The sequence below is a fragment of the Ylistrum balloti genome, unplaced genomic scaffold (genome assembly GCF_031769215.1).
Source record: "Ylistrum balloti isolate Yb309-2 unplaced genomic scaffold, AGI_CSIRO_Ybal_v1 Utg370580, whole genome shotgun sequence".
Taxonomy (NCBI): Eukaryota; Metazoa; Mollusca; class Bivalvia; order Pectinida; family Pectinidae; genus Ylistrum; species Ylistrum balloti.
This window is the reverse complement of record NW_026782361.1, coordinates 778101-801703: the sequence shown is the minus strand read 5'-3', so window position 1 is coordinate 801703 and position 23603 is coordinate 778101. Positions and strand designations below refer to the sequence as shown.

At 35.5% G+C, this 23603-nt stretch overlaps 3 protein-coding genes across 3 annotated transcripts; 2 read left to right on the top strand and 1 right to left on the bottom strand.

Moving 5' to 3' along the window:
* The first annotated feature begins 803 nt into the window (after positions 1-803).
* LOC132556646 (uncharacterized PPE family protein PPE12-like) lies at positions 804-7847 on the top strand. The gene is made up of 11 exons (XM_060221081.1): positions 804-846; positions 1044-1058; positions 1515-1529; positions 3396-3416; positions 3866-3883; positions 4306-4323; positions 4629-4682; positions 5070-5165; positions 5710-6129; positions 7250-7281; positions 7833-7847. Exons 1-11 carry the CDS (start codon positions 804-806, stop codon positions 7845-7847), a joined length of 747 nt encoding a protein of 248 aa, XP_060077064.1.
* A 6167-nt stretch (positions 7848-14014) lies between these two features.
* LOC132556645 (uncharacterized) lies at positions 14015-17463 on the top strand. Its single transcript, XM_060221079.1, has 3 exons — positions 14015-14098; positions 14254-15497; positions 16165-17463. Exons 1-3 carry the CDS (start codon positions 14015-14017, stop codon positions 16391-16393), a joined length of 1557 nt encoding a protein of 518 aa, XP_060077062.1. The 3' UTR covers positions 16394-17463.
* Positions 17464-19693: 2230 nt separating this feature from the next.
* LOC132556627 (AN1-type zinc finger protein 1-like) lies at positions 19694-23567 on the bottom strand. Its single transcript, XM_060221062.1, has 8 exons — positions 23510-23567; positions 22992-23034; positions 22548-22587; positions 21647-21774; positions 20809-20897; positions 20457-20653; positions 20051-20131; positions 19694-19894 (listed from the first exon to the last, which is right to left on the bottom strand). The coding sequence occupies exons 1-8, from the start codon at positions 23565-23567 to the stop codon at positions 19730-19732; spliced, it is 801 nt and encodes a 266-aa protein (XP_060077045.1). The 3' UTR covers positions 19694-19729.
* Between the last annotated feature and the right edge of the window lie 36 nt (positions 23568-23603).

Genomic DNA, 23603 nt, shown 5'->3' with positions numbered 1-23603 from the left:
CTTATGGAATAGTTGCAGTAAAAATGTTGTCGGTATTATTTCTGAAACCATTTTCAACTTAGAATATCGCGGGTATTATTCGTGGAACAATTTAGATGAGAATATTGTGGATACTTTTTTTTGGAAGAGTTTTCGTGTTAATCTGGTAGAAAACTCTTAACGTTAAAGTGGTAACCCTTGTAAGATAGGGCATGACAAGGGGATGGTATGTGTCGAGGGAAATTAATCTTATACAAACTACTTTGAGGTCACTCTGACTGAAACTAAATCATCGAAACTGCGTCTCAAGTTTAGTTATCCTTACCATGACAGTTCTAGTTTACGCTGTAAAATCCCACAGCTTCAGGGTTAAAAAAGCTCATATAGACTTTTGTTCGTTGTCTGTCAGACCTAAAGACATTTATTCATCTGATACATGCTTCAGTCAAAGCATGAATACCACAAAGCCTGACAAGTTCAATAATTCACAACTCACTAAGACTATCATGAAGTTTTCGCCAAGTCGTAATATCTGTTGATGAGATGTGGATATGCATTGAGGTTGTACATGTTGGTTTATGAGCAATACACGCCAAAGGATGTATCGGTACTAAAAATGTCATGTCTCTGACACTCGACTCACCATCTTGCAAGTATACTGAACCATCTCCGTTTAGACAAAGGTGTCAAATGAATGTCTCGATGTATAGAAGTAAATATAATCAAATTGTAAGTAATACACCTGCCTCCTGACCTATATAAAAGGCCAGTGTTGGATTGTTGCTTCACAGTGTCCTTGAGAGTCCAGTCGGAGAACTGTCAGCATGAACGGTGTAGCGCTTTTAATAGTGATTGCCCTAGCGGCAGGTATGTGGGCTGTAATCCTAATAGGATATAACGGCATGTGTATTTTAGTAGAAATTTCAATTTCGATATGCGGAATTAATTAATCATTCAAACAAATAGAAAATAACTTTCAAGCTAATTACACAAAAATTGAAATGTCACTCTTGCTTTATTCATAATGGAAACAATTTCTAAATATCTTTATTTTTGTATTTCAGGTTCTTCCGAGGGATGTGAGTAAATCCTTTTACTTATACATATCACTTATAAAGGTGTTCATTTCGAATATTGGTTAATTATTTTCATGCTTGATATCTTGTTATTGCTAATTTTTCCATTATCTATTTTACAGTTGGCTATCGAAGACGTGTTTTCACAAAAATAGGTCAGTTTTTCCTCCTTGACATTTTTTATCTATCAATGGACAATTTCCCTTCTTTACAAACTTCTAATTGGTAGATATATACTATAGATGTTTACTTCCATGAACGGCATTAAAATAACGTGTCTATAGTATTGTTTAAAGGATTTAGAGTATATGTTTTCAATGACGTCACAGCATGCAAACCTTTGGTATATTTGTTTAAATGCAATACTTCATATCTGTAATTATATCTGTAACGGAAAGTAATATGCAAAGTGTAAGAATCTCATACAATGTTTTGATATGATTTAACATGATTTTTCAGTTCCTGTACCTATGCGTAAGTAGTAATTTCTCAATTTCTGTACCTACACGTGAGTAGTTTTATAATTGTTTTTGTAAATCAATGAGGACAGTCGTTTTCTGAATGTTTTCATACGGTCTATGATGGACTTGAACTTTGTTAGAATTATTTTTATTACAATCATTATCATTTTTGTTTCACTCATTTTTGTAACCCTAATGGTCACTAATTAACCAAATGAGAACATTGATGGGTTACGCATATCATATCACACACCGTAATAAGGTGGGAACCTGCCTTCGGAGTCGATGATGCTTTCTTGTATGTTCGTAAAATTGTCCATATTCAGTAAATTCCTATACATATCTCATTTCTCCTGACTTGGTGTCTAAGTGTGATATGCTGATGATTAGGTGTTAAGATATTCACGTTTTTATGACATGACATGCAATGGCTATTTTGTAAATGTATGATTTCTTGAACAAGTTTCTTCATCTTGAAATTTTTACACATATTAAACTCCCTGTATAAAATAATTGGTTATTTGAGCGATATGTCTGAGATTGATGCTCATTCATTTACAACCTGCAAAAGTCTTTCCAATTAACTCTTTTTCACTTTATTCAACTCTATGATAACGGACTCGGTGGCTGTTAATTCATGGGACTGACCTTTAATTCATTCTCTTCTTTCTTTTATTCTCTCGTTTGTTTACGCTAAAAAACAAAAGACACAAATGAATATCACATTTTAATACCAATTTGGATTTGCTACAGCAGAGCCAAACAATGACTTAAACTGCATCATACAGCTATTTCGTCCTTTTGGGACTCGTCAGCGATGCTGAGGGCCTAAGTCTAAGAGGCAAATAGGGAAAATCCAAAGTGATCGAAAGAAACGTTAAAATCTAGACGGGGAAATGCAGCATATAACAGATAATTTTAGAAGTCAAAATCCATGCAAATCGAATTTGTTCAAATTCCTTTTTCTTTTCACAAATCTCCTGTAAACGCATTACAAAAAGTTGAAAGTATGAAATATAACTTATATTCAGTGCACCTAGGACGTTTCTTATACCTTTTTTGTGAATAGCTTTTATAAATATCCTTTTTTGTGAAAGAATACCGAAATACAACAGGGAAAACACGACGCACGATAATGCTGTGAATGCAACAACTTAAGTGATTTATCAATGCTAACCCAGAAACAATCATCTGAACTCCTCACACATGTCTGTCTGATTGATAGATGGACGGTAGGTCAGCGGTAATACACCGTCCTCAGGTGTTAGTATTACAATAATGTGTATACATTAATCAATCACAAGGTATCATAATTAGATACTACTCAGCACATTTATCATTGTATTAAACTGCTGCTTGCTGTTAGCCCATATATCATGATGAACTCAAGGTTGCATGTCCAAAGTATTATTCCGAAATATAGATGCAATAACAAAAAAAGAGGAGGGTACGCATGCTGGTAAAGCCTTTCTGTCTTAGGTTTTGTTGCGAAATGTTAATTTATCGCTACAGTTTGTATGACGTCACTTACGCCATCATTATCATTATTACTCACCAAAATAGAATTGAACAAGCTCGTGAATATTTCAGATAAACATTTTAAAAGATGACAAGAAAAAATTATTTTTTTCAAGGGTTTGACTATAGTATGTTAATCTAATTATTTTTAGAACAGGTCAGAAGCAATTAGATGATGGACAATGACAGGATTTTCAAATAAAGTTTTGAAGTAACTGAATTAAATAATTAGCCTTCTTGGGAATCATTGATGAAATAATAATGTGTAATTTGAGGGTGTCGAACACTTTTATCTCTTTACAATGAAGTAGCACTTACATCTCACTACAATGAATTACATATGATATGTTCTTTTTTTCAGCGTTTCAAGTTAAAAGACCATGTAAGTATAGAAGTGTTTTGTTTGTCATCATTTTCGTGTTATCTATTATAATCATGACACGAAATCTGTTTGACAGCGTATCCATAAATATAGAAATATATTTTTATAACAAATACAATATTTCAGTTTTTTTATGATAAAACTTTAAACTTTGAACGTATCTCGATTTTTCACTTATCTAAACCATTGTAGAATAACTGTGTTTTTGATAGAATTACGATATATCTAAAACATTGTAGAATAAATGTGCTTCTGTTAGACTTACGATATATCTAAATCATTGTAGAGTAACTGTTTCTGATAAAATTACGATATATCTTAACCAATATAGAGTAACTATGTGCCTCTGTTATACTGATATATCTAAAGCATTGAAGATTGAACGTGTTTCCGTTAGACTTACGATATATCTAAACCATTCTGTAGTAATGATGTGTATTTCTTTCCAGTTGTCATCAACAGACATCGTAAGTATACCGTTTAATGTTTCTATCACGTTACTAAATAAGTCATTGAGGGAATAAGGCTACTGACAACTTGTTACGGATTGTTGTTATTTTATACTTAGTAATTTGTTTTATTTAAATGAGAAGTGCATTAGATTTGGGATACGGAACGTATTACAACAACACTTTGCTGAGTAAAATTGTATTTTTAATTAACGAACAAGTGATATAACCAAGAGCCAAGCTTATAGGTATTCTGAACCGCAACATGCGGTGTGATTCAATGTCGTCTAAGTTATCGAGTGCTTCGTGTATGTAATATTATCATATTTAATAATACATGTACATTGAAATGCTTATGTACAACAAAATTTCCACATATGATTTGTTTTGAGACAAATACATGAATTCGTATTAATTTACCTTTTGTCTATTTTCAATAGATGTAATGGTGAAACAAGGTAAGTAGCGACGTGACAGTAAATAGTGTGAATACGCATTTCCGAATATTATGTTATTTAATAATGAATTGATAATTCTATGATAAACATCGGAACAATTCAATCTCATTTCAAAAGAATTTTTGAACATTAAAAAGTCCGTTTTTAATTATTCACTTATTACTAATGTTATAAATAATTGAATCAATGGCAAATTGAGTTTTGACGATTAAACTGCATTGTTATAAGGTTACTAGAAAATATCCAGATAACTGGAATAGCTGTGATCCATGCAGATGTAGTTATCGATGTTAATTTCATTAAAGTTCCCAAGATCCAGACGGTAGTGCTGACAAAGAAGGTCCCACAGATACAGAAAGGTAGGCACACAAATGACATACGGAAAGGTAGGTACACGAATGCCACAGATATAGGAAGGCAGGTACACAAATGCCACAGATATAGGAAGGCAAGTACACAAATGCCACAGATATAGAAAGGCAGGTACCCGAATGCCACAGATACAAGAAGGCAGGTACACAAATGCAACAGATACAGATAGTATCAACTACGTGTATTTCGTTTACATAACTCATTCTTCAATACATGTTTTCATATTGTGCTAACCATTTGGTTTTATTTGGCTCAGTAGGCATTCACTCAACCACATGGTTTTGATACTACCATTAGATTTTAATATCGCCCAATGTTAATAATAATAATAATAATAATTTCAAAAAATTGCTTAACCCTGTTGAACTTCTCAGTTTTAGTAAATAACCCGGTACCTGTAAAGCAGGTCGTGCCACGTGACCGCACCGTTGTTGTGAACAACCCTGTTCCAGTGGCACAACAACTGTCAGGTAATTTTTTTGTCTTTGACTTGGTGTGAAAAATCAATTGAATTACATTGAACATTATTTTCGTGGGAGTTTATTTTCTTTCATTTGTTGGTATTCTTAATAAACGGATTCCGATGTCTACAAACTGTTCGCGTAAATATCTTAATTTACAGGACCATAATTGATGTGACGAGAAGACAGATATGAACGTTTTTATAATTCCAGTGTAGACGTTCAATCATGTTCAAACATTACATTGTAAAACAATTTTTTTCTTGTGCGATTTTATTTCACGAATTTCGCAATCCAGACAAAGTCACGAAAGTTAATAGCCGCAAATGAAGACATGCATATCAAACATTGTTAGAGTATAATTCCTGTGTCAAGAAACTAACTCACTGTGAAAAAAGTGTTCGTGGGAAGTTCTTGCACAACTATCTTTAGTTCAAATTTGAGAATTAATTTCCAGATTTGGTAAATGTTAATTATAGAGAATCTCGTCAAAGTCTACTACAGGGTCTACTAGATAAGATTTGTATTTAATTGTAATATTCATCATCTACAGGGTCAGTTGGTGGTGTAGGGCTTGGAGCAGCTGATATGGGCTTTGGACATGGATCTATTGGCATGGGAATTGGAGATTTCGGATTGGGGCACGAAAATGGGGATCTGGGACTAGGACATGGAAACGGGGATTTGGGATTTGGAAAAGGAAATGGGGATCTGGGACTAGGACACGGGAATGTGGATTTGGAATTTGGAAAAGGAAATGGGGATCTTGGACTAGGACACGGAAATGTGGATTTGGGATTTGGAAAAGGAAATGGGGATCTTGGACTAGGACACGGAAATGTGGATTTGGGTTTTGGACACGGTAAAAATGCCGATTTTGGAGGTGGACTCGGAGGAAAAGACCTTGGACTAGGCGGCTTAGACCAGATGGGAATTGTCCCTATCGACAGCTTTGGTGCATTCTCCGACTCTGGTAAGACTTCTCTAATTCAATATTCTCTTACCTTCGTATTCATTCTTGTGAAGCATTAAATATATCATACTTATGTTTATGAAACGCTCAACATTAGGATGTAACTCCATACCGTTTCTTTATTATCATCAGTTCGGTGGTGTAACAACACAGGGCCGTACAACTATATATTTGAGGGAATGTATGTATTCTTACAATGTGTTGTGATATACATGTATATATATATATATATATTTCTATGCACATTTCATGCTCCCCGAAAATTTTCGGATGAGCATATAGTCCTCACCTTGACCGTCCGTCTGTCTCTCCGCCCGTCCTTTCGGGTCCAGAGCATAACTTTACTTACAGTTAAGGAAGAATCATGAAGCTTTGTGTATACATAGGTCACACTAAGCTGCTCAGTATACCGAATTGTGGGTCTGCAACCTCTCAATTATAGAGTTATTGTCGTTTGTTAAAATTTCGTGTACGGAACATTTAAACTAAGATAATGAAACTTCGTGTATATGTTAGCCATACAAAGACTATGTGCAGTGTACCAAATTGAAGGCCCGCAACCCCTTACTTCATTGACCTTTGTTAAAATTCCGAATCTAGAGGACAACTTCAATTTGCTGGCATTTAAACTAGGATAATCAAACTTAATATATACATTAATATTATTAAGAGGATGTGCAGTGTACAAACCTCCTGGTCTGCAACCCCTTTATTACAGAGCCATTGCCATATGTTAACATTTTGTATGAAAAGCATCACGGGCATGCATTTAAACAACGTTATTGAAAGTGATGTATACAAACGCAATGTTCAGTGTCCCGACGTCAGGGACTGTGACATCTTAATTTCAGAGTTATTGCCCTTTTGTATTTCTTTTAAGTCCGGTTCATAACTTTGCTTGTATTAAAGCTAGGATAATGAAAAATGATGTTCAGTATTCCAAAACCAGTGGCCGCAACCACATTATTACAGATTTAGTGTCCTTTGTAACAGTGTAACCAAATTCAATGCCTGAACCCCTTGAATTACATAATTATTGCCTTTTGTTATAATTCTGTTTCCAATAAAATTGTTTTCGGTGAGCAATCATCAGTTTAACTCACTCTTTTGTTTATTTTAGGTTCACTGAATGGTGGTGGTGATGGACTTTTTGTAAGTATTTTATGGTGGTGATTACGAATGCCAATAATCAAGATCTATTTCAATAAGGAGGTTTAAGAAACAACACTGTCAATGTATTTCACGTTCAATATCATAGAACTGTCCTAACCAGAAAGAAATTCACATGGTAACTTGAAGTTTGACAAAAAACGACGCTTGTTCCGGTTTAGGCTAGTTTATGTGGATTACGTTTTGCACGTGTATGTAAATTTCTATCCATGTTTACATATTTATAACATACATTTTCTGAAATTTTAATCACTATAACAAAAAAGAGACTTCAGATGAATCATGACTTGTGTGTGATAGGACAAAAGATGACTTCTGAATCGTGTGTGATAGGAATCCAGATGTCTCATGACTCGTATGTGATAGGAATCCAGATGTCTCTTGACTCGTGTGTGATAGGAATCCAGATGTCTCTTGACTTGTGTGTGATAGGAATCCATATGACTTATGAACCTTGTGTAATAGGACTTTAGAATAGCATGCATGTTTTCTATTTCCTTTCCTAACTTTTTTGTTTATGCATTTGCTTTCAGAAAGAAACACATTAGCAGTCAGGATGTACGTTAGCCAGCGAGGAGAAACGTGAGGGCGATGTTCATTACTAATTGCTGACAGTGGAGTGTTCACTAGCTTTTTGTAGTTGTTAACTTACAATCAATTGTTTTCTTGGCACCGTGTTTATTCAAAAAATAAAAAAAATCTGTTATCATTTACCTTGTTTTCAATTCTAGATGACATAAAAAGGTTGTTGTAATTCAAGTGGAAATCATAATTTAAAAAGTACAACAAACATTCTCTTAACCAGTAAGAAGTAAGAAGACTGTAAGAAGATGTTTATTTTAAACACAAAGGAGTCTAGACATCAGTTCAGTATTTGGCGAATGACAAAACTGTTAAGTCAACTGTGAAATTGTCACGATGCTATTTCGTCCCAATCACACTCTTATGCTGCAGCCAGTCAGAGGGACAGTGGGTGTTTCATCCCATGTTGGTTGTTAACATGGGGATCATGTAGATGGCTCAGTTCGTGCCTCATTCTTCTCTATCTATCAGTTCGTGCCTCATTCTTCCCTATCTATCAGTTGGTGCCTCATTCTTCTCTATCTATCAGTTCGTGCCTCATTCTTCCCTATCTGTCAGTTCGTGCCTCATTCTTCCCTATATCTCAGTTCGTGCCTCATTCTTCTCTATCTATCAGTTCGTGCCACATTCTTCTCTATCTGTCAGTTCGAACCACATTCTTCTCTATCTATCAGTTCGTGCCTCATTCTTCCCTATCTATCAGTTCGTGCCTCATTCTTCCCTATCTGTCAGTTCGTGCCACATTCTTCCCTATCTGTCAGGTCGTGCCTCATTCTTCCCTATCTGTCAGTTCGTGCCACATTCTTCCCTATCTATCAGTTCGTGCATCATTCTTCTCTATCTGTCAGTTCGTGCCTCATTCTTCTCTATCTGTCAGTTCGTGCCACATTCTTCTCTATCTATCAGTTCGTGCCTCATTCTTCTCTATCTGTCAGTTCGTGCCTCATTCTTCTCTATCTATCAGTTCGTGCCACATTCTTCCCTATCTGTCAGTTCGTGCCTCATTCTTCTCTATCTATCAGTTCGTGCCTCATTCTTCTCTATCTGTCAGTTCGTGCCTCATTCTTCTCTATCTGTCAGTTCGTGCCTCATTCTTCTCTATCTGTCAGTTCGTGCCTCATTCTTCTCTATCTGTCAGTTCGTGCCTCATTCTTCTCTATCTATCAGTTCGTGCCTCATCCTTCTCTATCTGTCAGTTCGTGCCACATTGTTCCCTATCTATCAGTTCGTGCCTCATTCTTCTCTATCTATCAGTTCGTGCCTCATTCTTCTCTATCTGTCAGTTCGTGCCACATTCTTCTCTATCTATCAGTTCGTGCCTCATTCTTCTCTATCTGTCAGTTCGTGCCTCATTCTTCTCTATCTATCAGTTCGTGCCTCATTCTTCTCTATCTATCAGTTCGTGCCTCATTCTTCTCTATCTATCAGTTCGTGCCTCATTCTTCTCTATCTATCAGTTCGTGCCACATTCTTCCCTATCTGTCAGTTCGTGCCTCATTCTTCCCTATCTATCAGTTCGTGCCTCATTCTTCTCTATCTGTCAGTTCGTGCCAAATTCTTCCCTATCTATCAGTTCGTGCCTCATTCTTCTCTATCTGTCAGTTCGTGCCAAATTCTTCCCTATCTATCAGTTCGTGCCTCATTCTTCTCTATCTATCAGTTCGTGCCACATTCTTCTCTATCTATCAGTTCGTGCCACATTCTTCCCTATCTGTCAGTTCGTGCCTCATTCTTCCCTATCTATCAGTTCGTGCCTCATTCTTCTCTATCTATCAGTTCGTGCCACATTCTTCTCTATCTATCAGTTCGTGCCTCATTCCTCCCTATCTGTCAGTTCGTGCCTCATTCTTCCCTATCTGTCAGTTCGTGCCTCATTCTTCCCTATATCTCAGTTCGTGCCTCATTCTTCTCTATCTGTCAGTTCGTGCCTCATTCTTCTCTATCTATCAGTTCGTGCCTCATTCTTCTCTATCTATCAGTTCGTGCCTCATTCTTCTCTATCTATCAGTTCGTGCCTCATTCTTCTCTATCTATCAGTTCGTGCCTCATTCTTCTCTATCTATCAGTTCGTGCCTCATTCTTCTCTATCTATCAGTTCGTGCCTCATTCTTCTCTATCTGTCAGTTCGTGCCACATTCTTCCCTATCTATCAGTTCGTGCCTCATTCTTCTCTATCTATCAGTTCGTGCCTCATTCTTCTCTATCTATCAGTTCGTGCCTCATTCTTCTCTATCTATCAGTTCGTGCCTCATTCTTCTCTATCTATCAGTTCGTGCCTCATTCTTCTCTATCTATCAGTTCGTGCCACATTCTTCTCTATCTATCAGTTCGTGCCTCATTCTTCTCTATCTATCAGTTCGTGCCTCATTCTTCTCTATCTATCAGTTCGTGCCTCATTCTTCTCTATCTATCAGTTCGTGCCTCATTCTTCTCTATCTGTCAGTTCGTGTCTCTTCTCTATCTATCAGTTCGTGCCACATTCTTCCCTATCTATCAGTTCGTGCCTCATTCTTCTCTATCTGTCAGTTCGTGCCTCATTCTTCTCTATCTATCAGTTCGTGCCTCATTCTTCTCTATCTATCAGTTCGTGCCTCATTCTTCTCTATCAGTTCGTGCCTCATTCTTCTCTATCTATCAGTTCGTGCCTCATTCTTCTCTATCTATCAGTTCGTGTCTCTTCTCTATCTATCAGTTCGTGCCACATTCTTCCCTATCTATCAGTTCGTGCCTCATTCTTCCCTATCTATCAGTTCGTGCCTCATTCTTCTCTATCTATCAGTTCGTGCCTCATTCTTCTCTATCTATCAGTTCGTGCCTCATTCTTCTCTATCTATCAGTTCGTGCCTCATTCTTCCCTATCTATCAGTTCGTGCCTCATTCTTCCCTATCTATCAGTTCGTGCCTCATTCTTCCCTATCTATCAGTTCGTGCCTCGTTCTTCTCTATCTATCAGTTCGTGCCTCGTTCTTCCCTATCTATCAGTTCGTGCCTCGTTCTTCTCTATCTATCAGTTCGTGCCTCGTTCTTCCCTATCTATCAGTTCGTGCCTCATTCTTCCCTATCTATCAGTTCGTGCCTCATTCTTCTCTATCTATCAGTTCGTGCCTCATTCTTCTCTATCTATCAGTTCGTGCCTCATTCTTCTCTATCTATCAGTTCGTGCCACATTCTTCTCTATCTATCAGTTCGTGCCTCATTCTTCTCTATCTATCAGTTCGTGCCTCATTCTTCCCTATCTATCAGTTCGTGCCTCGTTCTTCTCTATCTATCAGTTCTCCTTCCTCCCTTATCCAGATTTCTTCGTCTTTCTCAGTTTCTAGTGATCCTTTCTTTCCATTACCTTCGAGCTGCTCCAGTCCATTATATGGTGTGTGATGGCTGATTAATCGTGTCCTTTTCCTAGTATATTTCTGGTATTTTAGTGTATAACTTGCTTTCAGTTTTGACAACTTATTTTTTATATTCCTTGATGCGTGTGCCAAATCTTCGTCCAGTTTCACCGATGTACCTGGAATTTGGTCAACCACGCCGCATGTGGCCTTATAGGAGAGAAGATATGATGATTTCACAAAACCCTAAAAATTGTCGCCTCTTCTGAGTTTTTCACGTGAGGTTGTGTTTTCCCACAAGTGGCCTGAGGATGTTTACCGGCCATATTGATACTTTATCGTTATTTTCCCCAGAAGCTGCCACAGGATATCTGCTAGTCATCCTGATACACTGTATCCGATTAACCTTGTGCTGTCCACAATCGGTCGTAATGGATAGCTTGGCTTGTGGATATTTGGAAAACACCTGTCCTGTACATCGTTTAGCAGTTCCCGGCAGGGAAAAGAGATGTACTTATACATGGATTAATTCTATAGAAATGCTTTATAAATCTACTCAAGTATAACGTTTAGAAAGACATAAATAACTATCTAAAAAGCAATTACATATATTGTAAAGAACGTGTTTATGTATGAAAATCCGTAAAATTGCTGTTATGTCTGTTGAAGTTTGGAACTATATTTTCGGGCGGATCAATTGTTTTGGTGTACGTCATTAAACCAAATTCAGCGTAACGTTAACGTTAGTTCAACAAATATTGAACAAAACACTTGACGTTTTGATAGTCCGAAATTTCAACCGCTGCTCAGGATAAATAGAATATTCAGGACAGAGGCTCGCCGCTTTTGTCACTTATATTTTCAGACACTGACAATGTATTCTCTATGTAGTCAAAAAAGTCTTTGTGCGAACGAAGATAATATTCAAATACATATGAAAATGATAAAGAAAAACGTATTTCCTACAATTTTAGCAGAAATAATTGATTCTGTAATAAAAGGGATCTTAATTTATTTCCATTTCACGTAAGATTTAGGAAGCATACAACAGTTACCGATTCACTGAAATGTAGAAATATCATCAATCATATGAATTAGCAAACATGTGGTATCATGACTAGTGAAGCTAACACATTAAAAGTACGGAAAACTCGTCAGTTTAAACTGAAAAAAAAACAAGACTGCCCAACCATTACATGTTAGGAGAACTAGACACATGTGTCCGTTTTATAGGTGTGACCTGTAGTATAAAATTGGCCTACTACTGGATTTACACTGGTATGTACTTTTGAGGTATCACATCTGATCATGGCCAAGGACACATTTTTTCTATCAATTAGTACACAGTATACATCATTGCTGCATTCGCCGAGTGTTTGATTCCGTCGTGTCCACATTCTCGTTGATAATGCAAAATATAATTCCATCGTCTTTAAAGCTGTTGTTGAACTTAAGCTATTAATCTTTTCAAGCATAGTAGACCTGTCTACAAAGGCAACCCAACGGAGCAGAGAATAGTGACCTCTATAGGTAGGTCTGTTTTATAGAGAGGTTCAATCACTATCATGTATATTACATGAGGAATTATCTGATTATTGAAGGAGGTCTACGACCGCTATTACGGCCTTTTAAACCATTCCATGAGGCAATAAAAGAATGACCCTTACAGACAGTTATTAGTTATAAATGTGGTATTTAAATAACTCTGGGTCGTGACAGCTCAGTCGGAGTCTACAGTTGCTGAAGATCCGAGGTGCGACGTGGTTCGATGCTCCTTTCCCGTCGTTGTTTTTGTGTTTGTGAGAATCCAACCGGTCTGTGCTGTCGTGGTTGTGACCTTGGGCAAGACTCTTTACCGCAATTGCTCTTGCGTGTTACAGTCCTTCCGTGTTTAGTCCACTTAAGTTACAATGTACATCACTAAAACGATTAGGCAATGTCACATTCATCATTGCATATATATATACACACACACACGCACACATATATGTGTTAATATAACCAATTCATTTATGACGATATCTAAAATATACATGTCGCACCATATCCTAATGAATAGGTGATCATATGACTCATCTATTGAATACTCGCCAAATGCAAAAATTTAAACGGCGCCTCAAACTCGTGGTAATTATACTTATAATAACTCTTCCGTGTTGTATATATAATGTCAGAAGCTAACACAACAGCCTACCACAAATACATCTAAGTCACAGAGGAAAATGCCGATCTGAATATTGGACAAGTGCAACGCACTTTGCGACATGTTTTTTTGTGCAGCGTCCAGACTCTCCATAGTCATGTACATAAATTATAGACATTATTGTAAGTAATTTTCAATGTTGGTTTTGAAGTTTCGTGTAATTATAGCAAAAAAAATTTAAGTGTAATTTCACTAGTTATAACTGATGTGACCTTGATGTACTTAATCAGGTTCATTTCCTAGGATCCAATACCACGGACTTCGATTTAGTAAGCAGAAAACACCGAGTATAGTAATTCGAAAAACTTATACACCTGACCTCAAAGTGTCTTTTTAACAATAGTTTTATATTGATCGTGAATGGCCGAAAATTTTGACCAAATTGGCACTTAGGTTCCAGCTAAGTTCACATTACTAGGCCCCTTAGCCATAGCTTATTATCGCCTTTTGGCGAGTGATTGTTTGAGCTCCTACGATCGCGCATAACATGTTTACCATATTTTTTAAAAATCTGATAGCCTCTTTTATTGGCAAACAACCCTATTTGTCAAAAAAGTTATATTTAGCTGACCTATTTCATGTTCACTTGTACGCACTGAACATGAACTTATCAGGCATGACCCACGCGGAAGCCAGGTATTTGTCTATTCGGCACTCTTCTGACACTATCATGGGTAAATATAAGGTTAGTCAAGAGAGGATCGCATAGATAGATAAAACAGTCGTCAAAACGTTTGTATATATCATGAGGGTTGAATAATAAATAAGCTCCCATATAACTTTGACGTTCTTGAACTTGGCCCCGTTCTAATCAAGCAAAAAATGTAAACAAGCGTGTAGGTTTATAACCCCGGATCAAAACAACTCATGTCAGTCAGGAAAATGATCTCGTTCAGGAAGGTAGCGCTAACTGTAAGTGGCGTAAGAAACAGATCGGTGATAACTGTTCATGAAACAAAAGTGGCATCACGTCATGCCTTTGCTGATGAACGTCAGAATGATAGCAATTATCCGACGATAGAAGGTGTCCAAGGCCCCGATAGAGATATTTCAGCTGAGGAATCTCGGAAGATTTTGGAAGAGGCAATAGAATACTCGATACATGGCCCAAGTGTACAAGGGATTCAGGGGGGACACGATGAATTAGTTGCTTTAGGAAATGCGTCTGCTACCAACGTCGTTGATTCTCAAATTCCAGAAAATATTCGGAACTATTCATATTCCAGAAACATCAGTTTGCATGGATGTATGCAGACGAATGTTCCAGACCCATATAAAGTTCAGTCTGGCCACTTTACTTCACAGCTGGATCACGGTACACCACAAAACATGCCAGGAAATGGCAAAAAACTATATCAGAAATATATATCAGGTGGTCGAAATGATGTCAATAGTTCACAGCCTCCAAGACGTTCTTTTCATGTAGGCGTTCAACATCTGTCTCAAGATACACAACCAAATTACCATGGTGCATTCATTGATAATTCTGTGAAATCACAAGGTATTGAAGGTGTTGGTTATGGGCTTAAAAACTACGATAAAAAATATAATCAATTTGGAATGGAAACTCAAGCTCATGTTTTCTTGGAACAAGAGGAAATCATTCGAAACACAGCAGAAAGAAATAGAAAAAGTATTTGGAGTCACCAATCCAATGTATCTCCAGATACACCGATGGATGTTTCTGCATTATGCAGTAGCCAGGCCAACGATGACATAACATTTGGACTATGGTTAGAAAATTGTAATGGGTTTCACCTTCACAAATATCGTAAAGAAAATCTACAATGGTTCAAGATAAGGAACAACAGTTCATCCAGAATCTTTAACCAACAGGACCAAACCATTTACTCATTTGTAATTGGTTGTCAACAAATGAGGCATTATTCAACCTCAAAACAAAACCAAGATTCACAAGAGGTTGGTAACAACCCACCTGAATCTGATCAAAGCCTAGACAATTCTGCAAAATATTCCAGGGCCAATTTAAAGAAAGCTATAGCAGAATATGGTTCCACTGTGATCATTTTCCATGTTAGCCTTGCTTTGATGTCTCTTGGAGGGTTCTACGCTTTGGTGTCAAGGTATATTTGATTTGGTGGGAGAAACTGGTGTAGATCATATATATCAATGAGTTACACTAAGATAAAAGTTTATTTACTTAAGTATATATTGCATCATAATTTTTCAGAACATGTTGATATTAGAGGAAGTATTATCTTATTTAACATATTTTTAGCCCATTATCATCAGATATGGTATGCTGGTCTGTCATTTGAATGAGAACAATTATTGCTATCACTATTTCTTGAAAAGAATTGGATTGGTCTTTCTTAAATTTCATCAGACACTTTTCCTTGATTCTTAGTTGTATTGTATTTGACAATGAAAGTTTGATATTGCAATTTTAAGAAAATTGATGGATGGATCCATATGTAGGTTCCCATTTGTCACTAGATGTCCTCTTTACATTTTTGAAAAGTTAAATGGCTGAAAGGCAGCCATCTTGGAATTTGACAATGTAAGAACAGGAAGGTTAAAGGTTTTTACTTGTTGACAATTAAACGAGCTGCCCTCCATTGTATTCTTTACAATTTTTTTAGATAAGGGTCCGTTCATTATTGATCAGACCAGTGACATGTAAGTGGTTTTATTTAGACATTGATGAACTCTGAATAAATATTTATTGAATTTCCTGTATTATAAAACTGAATGATAAGTTTCTGTATGAGTAATATTTGTTCTTTGCAGTGGGATTGACGTCGTTGGACTCTTGACTAAGGTTGGAATAGGAGAGAGCATTTCCCAATCAAAGGTGGCTGCAGGTGCTAGCACATTTGTCATTGCCTATGCTGTACACAAAGTGTTTGCCCCAGTTCGAATTGGAATCACACTCACTGCAACACCATTCATCGTGCAGTACCTACGTAGAGTTGGGTTCTTGAAGGCTCCTCGCAAGTCCACTCCAAAGTCAACTTGATTGTTAATTTGATACAGGATTGGTGAAGTTCAGTTTCTGTACTTTTGATACAGGGTTGATGTACAGTTTCTGTACATAACATGTTCACATGATTGAGGTACAGTTGTATTTATATATGTCTCCATATTTTTGGTTGTCTTGATCTTCCACTTAATAAAAGAAACCTATTCTTAACCCCTTTATGAGACAGTTTGTCACAACTGTTTGTCACTGAAGTTTTTTTACCTACCATAGATTAGTTTACTTTCATTTGAGGTTGCCTTACAGAAATACTTCTACTAGTAGAGTTACACTGTTTAAAATACTGATCTTGGAATGTTATCAAGATGATAATAGAAAAAATTCCAAAATTTAGGAAACGTACTGTTACCCGAGTGAATGTTTCATTTGAAACTGTAGACAAATCTTTGTTACCTGTGGAGTATGACCATTACTTACAGGTATTACTATGCTACCTTTGGAGTATGACCGTTGTAGGATACAGCCTCAAGATTCACAATTAAGTCACAGAAATGTGTAGACCAGTTATAAAAATATTTATTTTTTTCATGGCACTGTAGGATACAGCCTTTTTCTCAAGTCACAGAAATGTATTGGCAAATTTGAAAAATATTCAGTAATGTAATACTTTAGTTCTGTAGAACACAGCCTAATTCACAAAATGAATATGAAATAAAATGTAAATAAGTAGTTCATCAATGTGCTTTATAGAAATGTTTATTTTCTGGTCCAGACAGTATTGTGATAGTTGATATTATTAGTGCTTACTTTTATATTTGAGTAAGAAGTATTACAGATGGTACATAAAAACTTTTATAAAAGAAGGATACTGCAAAAACAAGCGGACATTTGTTAATGTCCAAGTTTGACAATGGACGATGACAAGATTTTCCAGAGAATCAAATAGATTTTCATTTATCATTTATTAATGTCAGGTTGATTTAGAACATTGTTTTACAAGTGGTAATGGGATATTTGTTCTGTTTACAGGACACATGTTAAAAGGCAGGTAATATTTACATGCTAATACAAAATCTTCTAAACAATAAACTTAACCTGGAGGAAAACAATGTCTGGTGTTTTGATTTATTCCATGTATTTACCTTATTGTGTACATGACCACCTCACTTGGCAAAAAGAGCATCACAGTTAATCTTTTCTGATATACACTACTAATCCAGAATGTCTTTATTTTGCTAATTATCATTATTCATATTGTTACTACTAGTTGTTATTTAGCAAGAAATATCAGTAAATGAAAGGTGTTCAGTGGAGAGGATTATTAACTTTGCTTTCAAATGGGAAGGTCACTTTCTTGGATTGAACAATATTTACATGGCAGGTATTGTCTATGAAGCAAAAGACATCTAACACTCCTGCAAGTTATAGGGTCTGTATAAATCTTTTTTACCATATTTCTACTTAGTTTCATTGACTTTGGTATTTCTTAGTTGTTTTAATGGAAAGGCATTCCATGTCGTGTAAACGGAGTAGCTTTCATTATTTCATCAGATGTTGGGCTATTCAAATCGCCCTGCGTCAATGGTCAGTCCATCATCTGGATCTGAACAATTCTTGTAGCTTTCTGGAAAAATCAATAACTGCTGCAATCTTTTTTAAAAAACGTGAATTGCATGAACATCAAGGCACTTACCTGCCATTGAAAACTGTCCCTTGTACACTAAGTCATTGTTAACAATAAGAAATTTCCTCCTGAAGAGTACTTCAGGGGGTTGTTGCTAGCAAAATGTCCCTCGATAAAGCCTCCGTGATAAAGGCAAAACTAGTAGACAGGTTAAACACCAAACTACAATTAATGTGCTAGTATGTTGTGATTAATTTTCTCTTCATATTTCTGGAGTATTTGCCATCTTGGATTTTGACAGTGATAGTTTATTATCCCTGTTTCTAGAGTACTAGATAGATCTTTCTCAAATTTCTTATGTACATTCCCCTTAGTACCAAGTTGCACAATGTCCAATATTCAGACTGATCTGAAAAAAAAACATGGCTGAAAACTGGCCATCTTGGATTTTGTAGGTTCCTCTCTGTCCCTAGTTGTGCAATTTTTAGTCTGATCTCAGAATCAAACATTTTGATATTGTAAGTTTATTGGAAGGTTATCACTGTTTCTTAGGTACTGTATGGATCTGTCTCAGATTTTATATGTAGGTTTCCCTTGGTCTATTCTTGTGCCCTTGATGATTTTAGAACTGTCACAAAAACAAAATACTGACAGGCGACCATCTTTCATTTGACAGCTGAAAATTATTATTGCTATTTCTGGAGAGGAATTCTTGGATAAGAAAAGAAGGGAAAAGGGGAGGGGAAGGTGTCAATTTTCAGGTTTTTTAAGGAAGATGCAATATTTCATTATTACTTGATTTTGTGAATAAATTAAGTTTATTCAGTCTCCTTGCACTTATTCTCACAGTTCATAGACATAAAAATTGGTGAATTTAAGAGAACCCAGGAGGACATTAACAAAGGTAAATCCCCCATGAAAATGAATGATTTTGACATGAACATGAAACGAGGTTGACTTAATGACTTTAGGATGGTAAGATCTTTAGAAGTTGTTTGAACCTATGTGACCTAGGAAGGAGAGTGATGTTGTTTCCATGCAGATTTGAAAGCCCCTCATACCAGCAAACCAGAATAAAGATATCATCACTCTGGACCTTGTGGAATTTTCCCCCAGAAATCATTGACCCTGGAGGTTGTTTTAATTATGTTATTTGCCTCTGTAATTGTTCATGGATATACGATTTCAGCTACAGAGTCCAAAAGCTAGCTTAATTGGCTATCCAATTGAATGTTGTATTCATGTACCAAAGTAAAGTAACATTAGTGTAGTCAATATTAGATGAATGACCACTTGGTTGGACCTTCAATGCATGTCACACTTGTACTAGAAGCTCAAGGTTCCTCTAGATTTGTTTAGGGCTTTGGATTCTAGTTCTGAGGTTTCAACCCTTCAGATTTTCTGTGACTGTGTGATTTAGTGTCAAGTTTTCACCTTGCAAATGATCAGCAATTAAATGGATGACTGCTCTATTGCACTTCCAATATATGTTACAATTCTTATAATATTCATTCCATGAAGCCATCACACTTGAATGGTATATCAACACCAGACCATTTCATACTGCTGGATTATTTAGATGCCAGAGACACATTTTGGTGATTGTATGCTGTTTTGAATTCCTTGAATGAAAATTGACGGGTGCTGTATTAATTAATTTAATTCCATGCGAGAAACTTATATTTTTTAATTTTCAAGAACAAGACAAACAAATATTTATAAAAACTAGATTTAATAACAAAAAATTCCTGTCAGGATTTATAGTCTTTAAAATTGTGTATTTGAGAACAGTCTGAGTGTACACTCTCCAGAATAACTGAGCTGCCATTATATAAAGTTTCTTTCTGCAGGCAGAGCTCTAGGGATGCAGTAGTATCCAGCAACACCCCACAGTCATGCAGGAATAACCGTAACTTCTGTAACAATAGGATTTCAAGAGTAAAACAAGAATTCATCATCAAAATCTTAATTAATCCTTCAAATTAAAGCAAGACATAGCCTCTATTTGATTGTAGAGTCACATTATTGATGTCAAAGTTCTTTTGTAATGATGAAATGTTAGTTGTCCTTACCTTTTCACTACCTGTGTTGTTAGAGTTCACAATCTTATTAAAATCAGCAACACTGTCAATCACTCTTCCTATGGTCCAAGTCTGTAATACAACAGCAGCAATACTGATAACATCCAAATCATGGTCATCATCTTCAAAAAACTTTTCATCCCATAAATTTCTTTAGATGAAATATCATATTTCAGCATTTATTTTTGCGAAAAGTCATGATTAAAAACTGGGCTCTTTTTTCTTCACAGATGATCTCCCTTGTTAGCATTGAGTAGTTTATAAAACAATATGAATTAATAGTTTGTTAAACTCTTAGTTGAACACATTGTAATAAAAATCACATTGTAGTCTGCCATATTTCCAATTTTTTATATTCCTATGCCTCAAAAAGTATACAATCCTACTTTCATCTCACCTTGGAGAAGAACATAGCTTTGGACTTGGGTTTAGTGTCCTTGGGAAGGTGAACCAAGAAGAAGACTCTGCTGTCCTGTGGAATGCCCTTATCACCAACAGCATGCATCTTCAACTTCATCAAAGCCACTTTTGCTGCTGTCTTGCTTGACTTACCTCCCTTGGAACGCATACCTGAATCTTTGTTTGGTTTTGATGCTGTAAAGAAAATAAAGAAAAAAAAATGAAAACTACAACAAACTTGAAGAGGAACTTTGTTACTACCTGTTCAATAATATCATAATCCCAGATGGACTGCATTAGATTTACGTGGGTAATACCAGAACAAAAAATATAGAAAGATGATCACTCACCAATGATCTGACGAACATGTTCAGCTGTTTTTGTTTTATCTTCTTTAATTTCCAGTTTTTCACAATTATGATCAGATTGATGACGATGACTGAAAAAAGATTTGAAAATAAGCAATCAATAAATTCAATATCATATAAATGCTATTATGTTCTATACATAATATTACCTATTAACCACTATTTACTTTAACATTCTGAATGGATATGGAGACATGACCTTCTTATTGATGAATGAGAGTACAGTAAAGTCTCCAACATCTGAGAGTGCTGTTGAAGTCTATAATATTAATAACTTTGAATGTACAAATATTTCGAAGTGTTAAAAATATGACCTTAGGTTTTTAAACATGATTTTTAATGATCTATGAACCTATGTGTATCATGAATGTTTAAAGAAAAAAATGGATAAACTAAATATCATGCCACAGACTAGTGAATAAAGAGCAATTATTTGGGAAAAAACTAGTAGAAAACCATGTCACGGCAGCAGATGATGATATGTAGGAGATAAGTCTTTGATTGGTTAATGCAAAACTTTTAGTCAGTCTGAGAGTAAATAAATTTGTCAAACATTTGAAATTAATAATAAGGGTAGAACAATATACATCCATCCCATTTCAAATCATCACAAAGAAACACGGAATATACCTGTATATTTTCTTATCACATAACTTTTAATGACAATAATTTTTTACCTCAGTATGCATTTGTATGAACTGAACATCTTGACCAAAGTTTAAAAATTTGGTAAGTAAATACTTCATCAGTTAAAAACTTAAATTGGACAGACAGACAGAAGGATATATAGACAGACAGATGTACAGACAAACTAACTTACCTTAAACAAAAATTTTTCTCACATTCCATGCAAGTAACTTTCATCAATTCCCGTCCTTGACATCCTTCAAACGTACAACTGTAGCTTTTGTCCCCACTGTAATCTCCTGAGGCTGTATGTTTGTTCACCTGTGAAGCAATACCTTCATAAGATAAAACCTTAAAGTACTTTACTTATAGTTATTGACACAATTTCAAATATGAGCAGTTAGAATAAATCATTAGATAAATTCATAAAAAATCAATTTTGTCACACAACTTTATCTTTTATAGAAGATAATGGTAATGCAAAAACAGTTAAGGAATCAAGTAAACCCATCCTCGATACTCCAGGGGAATCTATCACTTTTGCTCCAGTAGTATCAAGGATGAATAAACCTTGCACAACATGCATTCAAATTGTAGTGAAGATTCAGTTTAATCTTTAATCTTTTTCTTTCCAGAATCTCATGGAAAAATGGTAAAACTGTATCATCCTTTTTCTTCTACCGGTAATCACATTTATATTATCATTATTAAAGATGAAACTGTTTCAAATTCCTGTTTTCCCCAATAAATTTTGACCAAATTGTCCATCAAGCAAGTATCTTTAATATGTAAGAAAAGCTTAACATAGATGATACCTGGCCAACCCTTCCTATTTAGGAGGGCTACTCTTGATTTTGAACCCCTAATTTTGCTATTTTTTAATGAATTTGCTATACTATCCTTAGAGCAATGATCTTATTATGATTTCATTTGAGTGAACAACACAAAAAATACAAGTGACAAGTGTTATTTCTTTACTAAAGGGTAATATACATATACACACATTTCACCTATGCTCTTATTTTGAGCAGGTAAAATCTTCCTCATGAAAATCTATAAAAGTTGGCAAGTATGGCAGTGCAATATATATCTACCTGATCACATTTGTGGTTGTCTGGAAATTTATGATCACCACTATAAAGAAAAAAGACATAGCCATTTATCATTAAAAAGCAAATCCTCCCCATGAAAATAAAGTTTGATTTTAATGGCCATTCTGGCCAACAAAACCAAAGTTACCACATTTACAAAGCAATATTTTCTATGAATCTTCGACCTTTTCATGTGCTATAATCATCTTGTCATTTATGTTTCAACAAAGCCACTACTGAGTGTTTGATGGCAGTGAAATTTATTTTGGTTGCAAGTACAAACTTTACACAATGCAATCAAAGAATATTCATCTATTGATACTTTACAAACATTTTATAATTCTAATGTATTTTGGCTTACAAAAAAAACAGTGTTATATGTATATCGGTATATATACATTGTATATAAATAGCAGGCAGTGAAGTTCACTTGTTCCTAATTCTTACCAAAACGTTTTTCCACACCCGTCACAATCATAGGGTAGAAAATCTGAAATAGTGAATCAACAATCATATTATATGTACAAAATGTTTAAAACAAGAATCAAAATAATTTCTTCTAAATATCATGGATTAGAGTGACGCAAGACATTGTCAGTCGCCTGATTTTTGTCACCCACCAAACCAATAATATCTTTAATAGTTCAAGAGCACATGCATCAGGATGCAGTAACAAGTGATAGGTAACAGGTTTCAATTTGTGTTTTCATTTTCAAAAAATGCCTTCCCATTATAATCATAGAAAATGCCTATGTAAAAAATTGGAATTTATTACTATATGTGGTCATCTCTACACTGGTTACAGATCCTGTCGTCTGCTACATACAGCAAAAGGCGTATAGGCTAACGATCAGCCAGGAACAATACATAAGGAATATGTGGTATTTTTACACGAAACGGAATAGGACCTACAGTGTGCCTTATATCATTTAAGATTACAGATCACCTGAAATATATTTCAATACCTAATTGTTTACAAGATTGTAAACTACAGTGTTTCCCTAAGTCAGGAAATTCCGCCATTGTTATTAAAATAAGTAAAGCTATATTTATTATGGT